Source organism: Ranitomeya variabilis, chromosome 4 (genome assembly GCF_051348905.1).
Source record: "Ranitomeya variabilis isolate aRanVar5 chromosome 4, aRanVar5.hap1, whole genome shotgun sequence".
In the NCBI taxonomy this organism is placed as follows: domain Eukaryota; kingdom Metazoa; phylum Chordata; class Amphibia; order Anura; family Dendrobatidae; genus Ranitomeya; species Ranitomeya variabilis.
In genome coordinates, this window is record NC_135235.1 from 283,383,734 (window position 1) to 283,401,025 (window position 17,292).

The 17,292-nt window shown below is 45.5% G+C and overlaps 1 protein-coding gene across 1 annotated transcript in view; it reads right to left on the reverse strand.

Annotated features, from left to right (window-relative positions):
- Positions 1 to 6,528, reverse strand: part of LOC143768831 (tumor necrosis factor receptor superfamily member 14-like) — a 126,665-nt gene extending 120,137 nt beyond the window's left edge. The window contains exon 1 of the mRNA XM_077257462.1: positions 6,375 to 6,528. Within this exon, the coding sequence (XP_077113577.1) occupies positions 6,375 to 6,407 (33 nt within the window). The 5' untranslated portion in view covers positions 6,408 to 6,528. The remainder of the gene's footprint in view (positions 1 to 6,374) is intronic.
- Between the last annotated feature and the right edge of the window lie 10,764 nt (positions 6,529 to 17,292).

Sequence of the window (17,292 nt, forward strand, 5' to 3'; positions counted from 1 at the left end):
TTTCTCGCAAGTCACACTGCTGGTCCGTGTGGAATCCGTATTTTTCTCGCCCCCATAGACTTTCATTGGCGTTTTTTTGCGCAATACGCTGACAAACGCAGCATGCTGCGATTTTGTACGGCCGTAGAAAGCCGTATAATACTGAAACGTAATATACGGCTGATAGGAGCAGCCCCATTGAGAATAATTGTGCCGTTTGGCGAGTTTTACGGACGTATTTTCTGCGCTCTTACGTCCGTAAAACTCGCTAGTGTGACGCAGGCCTTACAACACCAATATTTTTTAGGGACCACATCACATTTGAAGTCATTTTGAGGGGTCTATATGATAGAAAATAACCAAGTGTGACACCATTCTAAAAACTGCACCCCTCAAGGTGCTCAAAACCACATTCAAGAAGTTTATTAACCCTTCAGATGTTTTACAGGAATTTTTGGAATGTTTAAAAAAAAATGAACATTTAACTTTCTTTCACAAAAAATTTACTTCAGCTCCAATTTGTTTTATTTAACCAAAGGTAACAGGGGAAAATGGACCCCAAAAGTTGTTGTACAATTTGTCCTGAGTACCCCAATACCCCATATGTGGGGGTAAACCACTGTTTGAGTGCATGGCAGAGCTCGGAAGGGAAGGAGCGCCATTTGACTTTTCAATGCAAAATTGACTGGAATTGAGATGGGACGTCATGTTGCGTTTGGAGAGCCCCTGATGTGCGTAAACATTGAAACCCCCCACAAGTGACACCATTTTGGAAAGTAGACCCCCTAAGGAACTTATCTAGATGTGTGGTGAGCACTTTAACCCACCAAGTGCTTCACAGAAGTTTATAATACAGAGCTGTCAAAATAAAAAATCATTTTTTTTTCACAAATATGATCTTTTCGCCCCCAATGTTTTATTTTCCCAAGGGTAAGAGAAGAAATTGGACCCCAAAAGTTGTTGTGCCATTTGTTCTGAGTACGCCGATACCCCATATGTGGGGGTAAACCACTGTTTGGGCGCATGGCAGAGCTTGGAAGGGAAGGAGCGCTGTTTGACTTTTCAATGCAAAATTGACTGGAATTGAGATGGGATGCCATGTTGCGTTTGGAGAGCCCCTGATGTGCCTAAACATTGAAACCCCCCACAAGTGACACCATTTTGGAAAATAGACCCCCTAAGGAACTTTTCTAGATGGGTGGTGAGCACTTTGACCCACCAAGTGCTTCACAGAAGTTTATAATGGAGAGCGGTCAAAATAAAAAATGATATATTTTCACAAATATGATCCTTTCGCCCCCAATTTTTTTTCCCAAGGGTAAGAGAAGAAACTGGACCCCACATGTTGTTGTGCCATTTGTCCTGAGTACGCTGATACCCCATATGTGGGGGTAAACCACTGTTTGGGTGCATGGCAGAGCTCGGAAGGGAAGGAGCACCATTTGACTTTTCAATGCAAAATTGACTGGAATTGAGATGGGACACCATGTCACGTTTGGAGAGCCCCTGATGTGCCTAAACATTGAAACCCCCCACAAGTGACACCATTTTGGAAAGTAGACACCCTAAGGAACTTATCTAGATGTGTTTTGACAGCTTTGAACCCCCGAGTGTTTCAATTATTTTTTAGCCCCGTTTTGTATTTTTCCAAGGGTAACAGGAGAAATTGGACCCCAAAAGTTGTTATCCAATTTGTACTGAGTACGTTGATACCCCATATGTGGGGGGAACCACCGTTTGGGCGCATGGAAGAGCTCGGAAGGGAAGGAGCGCCATTTGGAATGCAGACTTAGATGGATTGGTCTGCAGGCGTCACATTGCATTTGCAGAGCCCCTGATGCACCTAAACAGTAGAAACCCCTCACAAGTGACACCATTTTGGAAACTAGACCCCCCAAGGAACTTATCTAGATGTGTTTTGAGAACTTTGAACCCCCAAGTGTTTCACTAAAGTTTATAACGCAGAGCCGTGAAAATAAAAAATAATTTTTTCCACAAAAATTATTTTTTAGCCCCGTTTTGTATTTTTCCAAGGGTAACAGGAGAAATTGGACCCCAAAAGTTTTTATCCAATTTGTCCTGAGTACGCTGATACCCCATATGTGGGGGGAACCACCGTTTGGGTGCATGGCAGAGCTCGGAAGGTAAGGAGCACTATTTGGAATGCAGACTTAGATGGATTGGTCTGCAGGCGTCACGTTGCATTTGCAGAGCCCCTGATGCACCTAAACAGTAGAAATCCCCCACAAGTGACCCCATATTGGAAACTAGACCCCCCAAGGAACTTATCTAGATGTGTTGTGAGAACTTTGAGCCCCCAAGTGTTTCACTACAGTTTATAACGCAGTCGTGAAAATAAAAAAAAAAATTTCCCACAAAAATTTTTTTTAGACCCCCCAAATTTTTATTTTCTCAAGGGTAATAAGAGAAATTGGACCCCAATAGTTGTTGTCAAATTTGTCCTGAGTATGCTGTTACCCCATATGTTGGGGTAAACCCCTGTTTTGGCGCATGGGAGAGCTCGGAAGGGAAGGAGCACTGTTTTACTTTTTCAACGCAGCATTGGCTGGAATTGAGATCGGACGCCATGTCGCGTTTGGAGAGCTCTGATGTGCCTAAACAGTGGAAACCCCCCAATTCTAACTGAAACCCTATCCCAAACACACCCCTAACCCTAATCCCAACCATAACCCTAACCACACCCCTAACCCTGACACACCCCTAACCCTAATCCCAACCGTAAATGTAATCCAAACCCTAACCCTAACTTTAGCCCCAACCCTAACTTTAGCCCCAACCCTAACCCTAACTTTGTAACAACTCTGCTGGCATCACGGCATGGCCTCGCATCTCTCACACTATCTTACCCACTGCTCCAGGTCATGATGTGGTTTCTGTTTCTTGCCAGCTCCATGTTCTGTGTCTCTGCTCTCTGCCTGCTTTATGGTTCTGTGTATAGAGGGGCGGCGCCTGAACTCTCTGGTTCTTATAGGAATCAGGTGCATCTGTCCAATCTGTTCCTGACCAATTGTCAAGAGGCCTCCAGTATATAGTGCAGCTCCACCCAGTGTTCTGGGCCTGTGCAATGTGTTAGCTCAGTTAGTGTCTTGCTTCTGAGTTTGCCTGGCCTTGCTCTGAGTTACTCCCTTTCTGGAGGATTTTCTGTGTTATTTCCTTGGTCTTGTTGTCCGCCCACCAGGAGGCAGTATATCCTGGTCCCAGTGTCTTTGTCCTTGTGTCTTGTTCCATTGCCTTGTCTGTACTTAGTCTTACCTCGGTCTCCTAGTCTTTGGCTTCCTTCCCTGTTGTCTTTCTTTGTATTCTCAGTCTGCTTACACTCCGCACTCTTGCAGCTCTGCCTGCTCTGAACCTTTGTGACTTTACCTCTGCTCCTCACTTCTGCGTTTCTGCTCCTTTCTACTCAGCTTATCTTCTGCTGTTGCAGTTATCCCTTACTGCAGCTTCTCTCCACATTCTTTGTGGCTCTGCTCAGCTTTGCTGCAGAGACCCCTCCCGCAGCTTCTCTCCACATTCTTTGTGGCTCCGCTCTGCCTTGCTGCAGAGACCCCTCCCGCAGCTCCTCTCCGCTCCTTGCGGTTCTACCTGGCTCCGCTCCTTGCGGTTCTACCTGGCTCCGCTCCTTGCGGTTCTGCCTGGCTCCGCTCCTTGCGGTTCTACCTGGCTCTGCTCTTTGCGGTTCTACTTCTCCTGCCTGTCTGCACTTGGCTCCGCCTCCAGCTCTTGGCTCCGCCTCCTGCATTTCTGTTCTTGGCTCTAGCTCCTGTGCTTTCGCTCTGCATCCGCTCTTGCGGTCTTTATCTACTTATTCCTAGGTCCTCGTGTCTGAACAGGTTCTTACCCGTTCTACATACCTGCCTGCAGACCGGTCCCTACCGGTTCTTCCAGTGTACCAGTCTTGTCCACCAGTCCTGCCAGAGAGCCAGCCGTGCCCGCCTGCCTACCAGAGAGCCAGCCGTGCCCGCCTGCCTACCAGAGAGCCAGCCGTGCCCGCCTGCCTGACAGTGTTCCTGTTGTACCCGTCTGCCTGCCTATGTGCCAGCCGTGCCCGCTTGCTTGTCTATGTTCCGTTCCCCGGTGGGATCAGCAGCCACAACCAGACTCCACCCTGGAGTGGTACCTGGTAGCTCCCTATTGCACAAGTCTGACCTCACCATCAGAGGCTCCAGCGAACACCTAGGAAGCTACTTAGTTACGCCCCTTCCTGGGAAGTTTGGTCTGTGGTCCAGTGAGGCCACTCCCCTGCACGTCCGCGCCAACCAGTCTGGGCGCGAGCATGACAACTTTAGCCCCAACCCTAACCCTAACTTTAGCCCCAACCCTAACTTTAGCCCCAGCCCTAACTGTAGCCCTAACCCTAACTGTAGCCCTAACCCTAGCCCCAACCCTAACCCTAGCACCACCCCTAACCCTAACTTCAACCCTAGCCCCAACCCTAGCCCTAACGGGAAAATGAAAATAAATACATTTTTTTAATTTTTCCCTAACTAAGGGGGTGATGAAGGGGGGTTTGATTTACTTTTGTAGCGGGTTTTTTAGCGGATTTTTATGATTGACAGCTGACACACACTAAAAGACGCTTTTTATTGCAAAAAATATTTTTATTTATATTTAAACTTTTTATATTTTTGTATTTTTTAAATATTTTTAAAAACATTTTTTTTTACTGTTTGTATGCTTCAATAGTCTCCATGGGAGAATAGAAGCTAGAGTTGTCTGATTGCCTCTGCTACACAGAGGCGATGATCAGATTGCCTGTATGTTGCAGAAATGCTCACTTGCTATGAGCGCCGACCATCAGGCTGTGCTCATAGCAATCTGACTATGACATCCATAAAGGTCTGCTGGAGACCTCTGGTTGTCATGCTGACCCATCAGTGAGCCGCGATCATGTGAGGGGGTCACCGATGGGTGGGTTTAGTGACGTGATTCCGGTAAGTGCGAGTTAAATGCCGCTATCAGAGAATGACAAAGGCATTTAACTAGCTAACCGCCGTGGGTGGATCGGCGACTACACCTGCGGCTGTTGCGGGCACATGTCAGCTGTATATATCAGGTGTCACATGCCCGGAAAGGTGTGGGCTCAGCACCGGAGCCTGCACCAAATAGGGGGATTCTGACATCGGCATAGTATTACGCACGATGTCGGAAAGAGGTTAACTGAAATTCCTTAATGGGAACCTGTCACCCCCAAAATTGAAGGTGAGCTAAGCCCACCAGCATCAGGGGCTTATCTACAGCATTCTGTAATGCTGTAGATAAGCCCCAGATGTATCTGAATGATGAGAAAAAGAGGTTAGATTATACTCACCTGGGGGGCGGTCCGATTCGATGGGCGCTGCGGTCCGGGGGCCTCCCATCTTCTTACGATAACGTCCTCTTCTTGTCTTCCTGCCGCGGCTCCAGCGCAGGCGTACTTTGTGTGCCTAGTTGAGGGCAAAGCAAAGTACTGCAGTGTGCAGGCGCTGGGCCTCTCTGACCTTTCCGGAGAGGACAGACAAAGTACGCGTGCGCCGGAGGCGCAGCGTGAAGACAAGAAGAGGACGTCATCGTAAGAAGATGGGAGGCACCGGACCGTGACCGTGACCGCAGCGGGACCGCCCCTGGGTGAGTATAATCTAACCTCTTTTTCTCATCTTTCAGGATACATCGGGGGCTTATCTACAGCATTACAGAATGCTGTAGATAAGCCCCTGATTCCGATGGGCTTAGCTCATCTTCGATTTTGGGGGTGACAGGTTCCATTTAAAAACAAGCAAGGAAATGTTATATCTCTCAGACAGAACCAGCTGCGATCCCCTGCTGTCCTGTCTGTCCCCTGAAATAGTGCCCAATAAACAGTGCAGCTGATCCCACAAAAACAAAAGCCAACAGACAATATTGACAAAATGAAAAAAAAAAAAAAAAAAAAAAACAAAAAGACACGGTCCACAGCTTTCTTATTATGCCATTCAATTTTTTTGGGGGGGGAAGTTTTTTTTTTTTAGTAGTTAAAAAAAAATGATACATTTGGTCTAATTCCTCTGCACTGAGTCGTAGAATATTATCAAGTCATTTGTCAGTTGTAAAAAAAAATAAAATGATGATTCTTTTAGGGTTAAAAGAAAAAGAAATCATAAAATCAGGCAATGGTGGAAATAGTTATTAAAAATGCAACGAAAAAGAAAACATCTCCAGAAAAGAATTAATAATAGCAAAAAAAAAGTGCGTGTAGGAAACCTTGAAAGTGAAAGCAGCTGTGACGTCCGTAACGGACATCACTCAGGTGCTGCAGAGACAGGTGACACATTGCATGTATTACATGTATGTGCCCGCGCACCGCCCGGGTATAACACTAGGAGTGTGCGGTATTCAGGAGCGGCTGCACAGCAGCTCACCAGGTGTAGTGGCACCAGGAAGTCGCCGTCCATGTCGTCCGTGCTGTGACTGTATTCGGGATGTCACAATATTCGTCATTGCGGTTTTGGACTCTTCCACCGTCCCCGACAATCCATGACAGGAGACACAGAAAGGGCCAAAGTTCCGATCACACTCGCGACTGCCAGACATCACTAGGGAGTAGTCACATGACTGTCACGGGAGGGGAGGGGCACGTTACAGGGTGGGGCGAGTTCATGTTCCCACTCTCACCCGTGATTGATACCCACCCGGTGCATGTTCCCACTCGTGATTGAGTCACCTCCGCACATATAATGTACACTCAGCTCTGCTATATCTAGTTTTCCCTCACACAGAGATCTTTATACTTCACACCTGCACAAATCTACTCCTTATACCACTGAGGCCAGACAGAGCAAGTACGGAAACCACAGCCGCTATCAGAAGTTGCCCCATTTGGTTTTGAGGGTAGAAAAAAAAAAAACAGTTTTCATCTATGTCTGAAAAATAGTCCAGTTTCCCACAGTACAGATGACCAGGAGTGGGAGAGTGGGGCGACCGCGCAGACGGAGCCTGCCCCGCACCCTGTAGATAATGGCTGACAGGGTGTAGACAGGTGACAGTATGGTGCGCAATGCTCAGACTGGCCAGTAGGTGTCCCGTCCAGAAGGAGATTACGCTCCTCATAATTCCTTGTCAAATAATGGACATGCTGCGGCTCGTAAACCCACAATGTGGGTGAATTGACGCATCATGGGGCAGCACAGTGGCGCAGTGGTTAGCACTGCAGCCTTGCAGCACTGGAGTCCCACTAAGGACAACATCTGCAAAGAGTTTGTATGTCCTCTCCGTGTTTGCGTGGGTTTCCTCCAGGTTCTCTGGTTTCCTCCCACACTCCAAAGACATACTGATAGGGAATCTAGATTGTGAGCCCCATTGGGGACAGCGATGATAATGTGTGCAAAAACTGTAAAGCGCTGCGGAATATGTTAGCGCTATATAAAAATAAAGATTATTATTTATTTATTATTATCATCAAATAGAAGCACCGTGGGTATGGGATTTATAGGAATCCCATCCACTGTACTTGTAAGGCTAGGTTCACATTGCGTTTAGTACAATCCGTCTAACAGATCCGTTAAACAGATGTACTGAAAGGAGCCAAATTTGATGTAAATTTGGCTTCACGTTAACGCACGTGACTGCGTTATGTCATTTTGATGTCCGTTCGTGAAGCATCAGTTTGTCTGCCTTCAGGCACTGTCAATAAAGTTGTTCTCTCTTTTTTTTTTTGCTCTTTTGTCAGTATTGGGGGTGTATGGAAAACATTCTCCATTTTGCAAGCATTGAGTGAACTTCTGCTAGCAAGATGTTTGTGTCTGAGCTTGTTAGATTTCGCTTGATGCAGTTGCGACTTCGGCAGAGAAGGCGTATTTCCAAAAGGAGATATTGGATCCATGAAGTGAATTTTTTACGGAATACTTATGGTGCCTTTCACACCCTGTATGTTCAGCTTCGGGATCATCCCTTTAAATTTCAACGTTATCTTCGGATGTCCATCGAAACCTTTGATGTTCTGCTCTCACATGTGAAGGATGAGATACATCATCAGCGCAGCACTTTCCGTGATAGTATTTGTGCGGAGCAACGTTTAGTGGTGATTTTGAAGTAATTATCCTTTTTTTTAACATTGTTCTATTGACAAAGACAGGATGTAATTTATCGTGGTGCATGTCTTTTAATTACAGTTAGGTCCATATATATTTGGACAGAGACAACATTTTTCTCATTTTGGTTATGGACATTACCACAATAAATTGTAAACAAAACAATTCAGATGCAGTTGAAGTTCAGACTTTCAGCTTTCATTTGAGGGTATCCATATTAAAATTGGATGAAGAGTTTAGGAGTTTCAGCTCCTTAACCTGTGCCACCCTGTTTTTTAAAGGGACCAAAAGTAATTGGACAATTGACTCCAAGGCTATTTCATGGACAGGTGTGGGCAATCCCTTCATTATGTCATTCTCAACTAAGCAGATAAAAGGCCTGGAGTTGATTTGAGGTGTGGTGCTTGCATTTGGAATGTTTTCCTATGAAGTAAACATGCGGTCAAAAGTGCTCTCCATGAAGGTGAAACAAGCCATTCTTAAGCTGTGAAAACAGAGAAAAAACCCATCCGAGAAATTGCTACAATATTAGGAGTGGCAAAATCTACAGTTTGGTACATCCTGAGAAAGAAAGAAAGAAAGCACTGGTGATCTCATCAATGCAAAAAGACCTGGGCGCCCACGGAAGACAACAGTAGTGGATGATCACAGAATAATCTCCATGGTGAAGAGAAACCCCTTCACAACAGCCAACCAAGTGACCAACACTCTCCCGGAGGTCGGCGTATCAATATCCAAATCTATCATAAAGAGAAGACTGCATGAAAGTAAATACAGAGGGTTCACTGCACGGTGCACGCCACTCATAAGTGTCAAGAATAAAAAGGCTAGACTGGACTTTGCTAAAAAACATCTAAAAAAGCCAGCACAGTTCAGGAAGAACATTCTTTGGACAGATGAAACCATGATCAACCTCTACCAGAATGATGGAAAGAGAAAAGTATGGCGAAGGCGTGGTACAGCTCATGATCCAAAGCATACCACATCATCTGTAAAACACGGCGGAGGCAGTGTGATGGCTTGGGCATGCATGGCTGCCAGTGGCACTGGGTCACTAGTGTTTATTGATGATGTGACACAGGACAGAAGCAACCGAATGAATTCTGAGGTATTCAGAGACATACTGTGTGCTCAGATCCAGCCAAATGCAGCCAAACTGATTGGTCGTCGTTTCATACTACAGATGGACAATGACCCAAAACATAAAGCCAAAGCAACCCAGGAGTTTATTAAAGCAAAGAAGTGGAATATTCTTGAATGGCCAAGTCAGTCACCTGATCTCACCCCAATTGAGCAGCATTTCACTTGTTAAAGACTAAACTTCAGACAGAAAGGCCCACAAACAAACAGCAACTGAAAACCACCGCAGTGAAGGCCTGGCTGAGCATCAAAAAGGAGGAAACACAGCGTCTGGTGATGTCCATGAGTTCAAGACTTCAGGCAGTCATTGCCAACAAAGGGTTTTCAACCAAGTACTAGAAATGAACATTTTATTTAAAATTATTGAATCTGTCCAATTACTTTTGGTCCCTTTAAAAACAGGGTGGCACATGTTAAGGAGCTGAAACTCCTAAACCCTTCATCCAATTTTAATGTGGATACCCTCAAATTAAAGCTGAAAGTCTGAACTTCAACTGCATCTGAATTGTTTTGTTTAAAATTCATTGTGGTAATGTCTATAACCAAAATGAGAAAAATGTTGTCTCTGTCCAAATATATATGGACCTAACTGTATATACACTTTGCCAATTGTCCTATTCCATTTTAACTTGCCTTTATTTTAGTTGTCCTTAAAAATCTTAACAATATGTCCATAGGGCTATTTTTTTTTTTTTTTTGGATTGTCGACAGATATCTGGCTACTGGAGAAACTTTTGCATCACGGCATTTTCAATTTCGACTAGGGAAATCAACCATTTGCCAACTAGTTTGTGAAACTTGTGATGACATTTGGAACAATTTACAACCACTTGTGCTACCAACCCCGACAACAGAAATGTGGCTATCAATTTCCCAAAATTTTGAGGATGTAGCTAATACATCTACATAACTTTGAATGACGGCATGTCCATGATTCTTGGTCTCGAGGATGTGTGTTCCTGAGGGGCCAAAAATTCCTCGAATATGTCATTAAATCTTTGCCTAAACATTAAATTTCTGTGCGGCGGGATCTTTTGGGCTACAGGCACATACGACAACAACAGGAGCTTCCACTCATAGGCTGCATATACTGATTCACGGGATTGCAATTCCGTAATTTCCTGCTTTAGATCTCTGTGTTCACTGCGACACAGATCCTCTAACCGTTGGAGTCCATCGACAATTATGGCATCGACTTCATCTTTGGCAGATGATCCTTTGCATCCGCGGTGTGCTTGCAAACGGGCACTGACAACAGGAGCCACAGTACTACTGTCCATTGATCGTGGCTCGCTCAGGCCAGACATATCTTCAGCGCCTGTCTGCTGGCTTGTTTCCTGTCGAAATTGCTCCAGTTCCTCTGCCTCTCGAGGTGCAGCGGTACTGCATATCGTTCTATACAAAAAATATATATTATTTCGGAGATTTTAATTAAATACTTGGTCCTCTCTTACACTGTAAACTTTTTACTTACAAGAGCTGGGACAACTTTTTCTGTAGAAACAAAAATTGCTCATAATGAACATACGGGGTGACACGTTTGCCACCAGATCCACTGGGGGTGTTTTGGCTGCTGCGGAAGTCCCGTACAAATCTATCTCTAATGGATCTCCACCGGGTATAGACAGCATCGGCTTCAAAGAAAAAAAAATTATTTGAGAGCTTACAATCCTTACATTTTAGCAATTTAAGTTCAGCAATAATTACCAATTTGTTTCTTAGAGGATGCGGACTTATCCAAATACCGGGGGGTCCAACGGGCATATTATTTTCTCCCACAACTTAACGCCCGCAGACAATTCTATCAAAGTCTGCATTCCAAAATGGCGCTCCTTCCCTTCCGAGCTCTGCCGTGCGCCCAAACAGTGGTTTACCCCCACATATGGGGTACCAGCATACTCAGGACAAATTGGACAACAACTTTTGGGGTCCAATTTCTCTTGTTACCCTTGTGAAAATAAAAATTTGGGGGCTAAAAAAATCTTTTTTGTGGGAAAAAAAATATTTTTTATTTTCACTACTCTGCATTATAAACTTCTGTGAAGCACTTGGGCATTCAAAGTTCTCACCACATATCTAGATAAGTTCCTTGGGGGGTCTATTTTCCAAAATGGGGTCACTTGTTGGGGGTTTCTACTGTTTAGGTACATTAGGGGTCTGCAAACGCAACATAACGCCCGCAGACAATTCTATCAAAGTCTGCATTCCAAAATGGCGCTCCTTCCCTTCCGAGCTCTGCCGTGCGCCCAAACAGTGGTTTACACCCACATATGGGGTACCAGCATACTCAGGACAAATTGGACAACAACTTTTGGGGTCCAATTTCTCTTGTTACCCTTGTGAAAATAAAAATTTGGGGGCTAAAAAAATCTTTTTTGTGGGAAAAAAAATATTTTTTATTTTCACTACTCTGCATTATAAACTTCTGTGAAGCACTTGGGCATTCAAAGTTCTCACCACATATCTAGATAAGTTCCTTGGGGGGTCTATTTTCCAAAATGGGGTCACTTGTTGGGGGTTTCTACTGTTTAGGTACATTAGGGGTCTGCAAAGGCAACATAACGCCCGCAGACAATTCTATCAAAGTCTGCATTCCAAAATGGCACTCCTTCCCTTCCGAGCTCTGCCGTGCGCCCAAACAGTGGTTTACCCCCACATATGGGGTACCAGCATACTCAGGACAAATTGGACAACAACTTTTGGGGTCCAATTTCTCTTGTTACCCTTGTGAAAATAAAAACTTGGGGGCTAAAAAATCTTTATTGTTAAAAAATATATATTTTTTATTTTCACGACTCTGCATTATAAACTTCTGTGATGCACTTGGGCATTCAAAGTTCTCACTACACATCTAGATAAGTTCCATGGGGGGTCTAGTTTCCAAAATGGGGTCACTTTTGGGGGGTTTCTGCTGTTTAGGCACATCAGGGGCCAGGGCCGGACTGGGACTAAAATTCAGCCCTGGCATTTGAAGTTACACAGGCCCACTTGTCACATGGTGACTGTATAATATCTTTGTACACTTGTAGGCAGGGCCGGTTTTAGGCAAAGTGGGGCCCTAGGCAAAGTTTAAAATGGGTCCCCAAATGCTAACATATTGCACATCACACAGAAGCCTTTCTGTTGTATTTACGTGCGCTGAGTTCAGGCCGCTAAACGAGTTTGATCGACAATACTGAAGTTGTTCAACGCTTGTTTCCCGGCCTCTTTCCACCAGCTGAGGAATAATGATGAGACAGAACGATCACTAATAGATCACCATACAGTATCATGTTTTCAGCAGCACATCTACAGTTTACACTGGCAATGTGCTGCTGACAACAAGGCTTTTTGTTCCAGCAAAAACAATCCGAATATGCAGCATTTTACTTGTTTAGTAAAATACACCCCATAGTCCTCCATATATTATAATGTGCTCCATAGTCCTCCATATAGTATAATACACTCCCTATAGTCCTCCATATATTAAAATACACTGCTCAGTCCTCCACATAGTATAATACACTCCTCATAGTCCTCCATATAGCATAATACAATCCTCATAGTCCTCCATATAGCATAATACAATCCTCATAGTGCTCCATATAGTATAATGCACCGCCACAGTCATCCATGTAGTACAATTCACTTCTCATAGTATAATGCACCCCATAGTTCTTCATATAGTATAACGTATTCCCCATAGTCCTCGATACAGTATAATGCAGCCCACATATAGTATAATGCAGCCCACATATAGTATAATGCAGCCACCCCAGAGTATAATGCAGCCACCCCAGAGTATAATGCAGCCACCCCAGAGTATAATGCAGCCACCCCAGAGTATAATGCAGCCACCCCACAGAGTATAATGCAGCCACCCCAGAGTATGTAACCCCCATAGAATATAATACAGCCCACCTCCCCATAATATATAATGTAGCCCCCCATAGAATATAATGCAGCCCCCCATAGTATATAACGCAGCCTCCCCCATAGAATATAATATACCCCCACAATAGTATATAACACAGCCACATAGTACATAACATGGCCTCCCCCATAGAATATAATATACTCCCCATAGTATATAGCAAAGCCCGCATATTATATAGCACAAACCGCATAGTATACAGCACAGCCTGCATACTATAGCACAGCTCGCGTAGTAGATAACACAGCCCACACAGCAGTATTCAGCACAGACCACACAGTAGTATACAGCACAGACCACACAGTAGTATACAGCACAGCCCACGTAGAAGTATACAGCACAGTCCACACAGTAGTATACAGCACAGCCCACAGAGTAATATATACAGCACAGCCCACAAAGTAATATATACAGCACAGCCCACAAAGTAATATATACAGCACAGCCCACAGAGAACTATATACAGCACAGCCCACAGAGAACTATATACAGCACAGCCCACAGAGAACTATATAAAGCACAGCCCAGAGTACTATATACAGCACAGCCCAGAGTACTATATAAAGCACAGCCCAGAGAGTACTATATACAGCACAGCCCAGAGAGTACTATATACAGCACAGCCCAGAGAGTACTATATACAGCACAGCCCACAGAGTACTATATACAGCACAGCCCACAGAGTACTATACACAGCACAGCCCACAGAGTACTATACACGGCACAGCCCACAGAGTACTATATACAGCACAGCCCACAGAGTACTATATACAGCACAGCCCACAGAGTACTATATACAGCACAGCCCACAGAGAACTATATACAGCACACAGTAGTATACAGCACAGAGCACAGCCCACAGAGAACTATATACAGCACAGAGCACAGCCCACAGAGAACTATATACAGCCCACAGTAGCATACAGCACAGAGCACAGCCCACAGATAACTATATACAGCCCACAGTAGTATACAGCACAGAGCACAGCCCACAGAGAACTATATACAGCCCACAGTAGTATACAGCACAGAGCACAGCCCACAGAGAACTATATACAGCACAGAGCACAGCCCACAGAGAACTATATACAGCCCACAGTAGCATACAGCACAGAGCACAGCCCACAGATAACTATATACAGCCCACAGTAGTATACAGCACAGCCCACAGAGAACTATATACAGCACAGAGCACAGCCCACAGAGAACTATATACAGCCCACAGTAGCATACAGCACAGAGCACAGCCCACAGATAACTATATACAGCCCACAGTAGTATACAGCACAGAGCACAGCCCACAGAGAGCTATATACAGCCCACAGTAGTATACAGCACAGAGCACAGCCCACAGAGAACTATATACAGCCCACAGCAGTATACAGCACAGAGCACAGCCCACAGAGAGCTATATACAGCCCACAGCAGTATACAGCACAGAGCACAGCCCACAGAGAACTATATACAGCCCACAGCAGTATACAGCACAGAGCACAGCCCACAGAGAACTATATATAGCACAGAGCACACAGTAGTATACAGCACAGAGCACAGCCCACAGAGAGCTATATATAGCCCACAGCAGTATACAGCACAGAGCACAGCCCACAGAGAACTATATACAGCCCACAGTAGTATACAGCACAGAGCACAGCCCACAGAGAACTATATACAGCCCACAGCAGTATACAGCACAGAGCACAGCCCACAGAGAACTATATACAGCCCACAGCAGTATACAGCACAGAGCACAGCCCACAGAGAACTATATACAGCCCACAGTAGTATACAGCACAGAGCACAGCCCACAGAGAGCTATATACAGCCCACAGTAGTATACAGCATGAGCACAGCCCACAGATAACTATATACAGCCCACAGTAGTATACAGCACAGAGCACAGCCCACAGAGAACTATATACAGCACAGAGCACAGCCCACAGAGAACTATATACAGCCCACAGTAGCATACAGCACAGAGCACAGCCCACAGATAACTATATACAGCCCACAGTAGTATACAGCACAGAGCACAGCCCACAGAGAGCTATATACAGCCCACAGTAGTATACAGCACAGAGCACAGCCCACAGAGAACTATATACAGCCCACAGCAGTATACAGCACAGAGCACAGCCCACAGAGAACTATATACAGCCCACAGCAGTATACAGCACAGAGCACAGCCCACAGAGAACTATATATAGCACAGAGCACACAGTAGTATACAGCACAGAGCACAGCCCACAGAGAGCTATATACAGCCCACAGCAGTATACAGCACAGAGCACAGCCCACAGAGAACTATATACAGCCCACAGCAGTATACAGCACAGAGCACAGCCCACAGAGAACTATATACAGCCCACAGCAGTATACAGCACAGAGCACAGCCCACAGAGAACTATATACAGCCCACAGCAGTATACAACACAGAGCACAGCCCACAGAGAACTATATACAGCCCACAGCAGTATACAGCACAGAGCACAGCCCACAGAGAACTATATACAGCCCACAGCAGTATACAGCACAGAGCACAGCCCACAGAGAACTATATACAGCCCACAGAGAACTATATACAGCCCACAGCAGTATACAGCACAGAGCACAGCCCACAGAGAACTATATACAGCCCACAGCAGTATACAGCACAGAGCACAGCCCACAGAGAACTATATACAGCCCACAGAGAACTATATACAGCCCACAGCAGTATACAGCACAGAGCACAGCCCACAGAGGACTATATACAGCTCACAGTAGTATACAGCACAGAGCACAGCCCACAGAGAACTATATACAGCCCACAGTAGTATACAGCACAGAGCACAGCCCACAGAGAACTATATACAGCCCACAGTAGTATACAGCACAGAGCACAGCCCACAGAGAACTATATACAGCCCACAGTAGTATACAGCACAGAGCACAGCCCACAGAGAACTATATACAGCCCACAGTAGTATACAGCACAGAGCACAGCCCACAGAGAGCTATATACAGCCCACAGCAGTATACAGCACAGAGCACAGCCCACAGAGAACTATATACAGCCCACAGCAGTATACAGCACAGAGCACAGCCCACAGAGAACTATATACAGCCCACAGTAGTATACAGCACAGAGCACAGCCCACAGAGAGCTATATACAGCCCACAGCAGTATACAGCACAGAGTACAGCCCACAGAGAACTATATACAGCCCACAGCAGTATACAGCACAGAGCACAGCCCACAGAGAACTATATACAGCCCACAGCAGTATACAGCACAGAGCACAGCCCACAGAGAACTATATACAGCCCACAGCAGTATACAACACAGAGCACAGCCCACAGAGAACTATATACAGCCCACAGCAGTATACAGCACAGAGCACAGCCCACAGAGAAATATATACAGCCCACAGCAGTATACAGCACAGAGCATAGCCCACAGAGAACTATATACAGCCCACAGAGAACTATATACAGCCCACAGCAGTATACAGCACAGAGCACAGCCCACAGAGAACTATATACAGCCCACAGCAGTATACAGCACAGAGCACAGCCCACAGAGAACTATATACAGCCCACAGAGAACTATATACAGCCCACAGCAGTATACAGCACAGAGCACAGCCCACAGAGGACTATATACAGCCCACAGTAGTATACAGCACAGAGCACAGCCCACAGAGAACTATATACAGCCCACAGTAGTATACAGCACAGAGCACAGCCCACAGAGAACTATATACAGCCCACAGTAGTATACAGCACAGAGCACAGCCCACAGAGAGCTATATACAGCCCACAGCAGTATACAGCACAGAGCACAGCCCACAGAGAACTATATACAGCCCACAGCAGTATACAGCACAGAGCACAGCCCACAGAGAACTATATACAGCCCACAGCAGTATACAGCACAGAGCACAGCCCACAGAGAACTATATACAGCCCACAGCAGTATACAGCACAGAGCACAGCCCACAGAGAACTATATACAGCCCACAGAGAACTATATACAGCCCACAGCAGTATACAGCACAGAGCACAGCCCACAGAGAACTATATACAGCCCACAGAGAACTATATACAGCCCACAGCAGTATACAGCACAGAGCACAGCCCACAGAGAACTATATACAGCCCACAGCAGTATACAGCACAGAGCACAGCCCACAGAGAACTATATACAGCCCACAG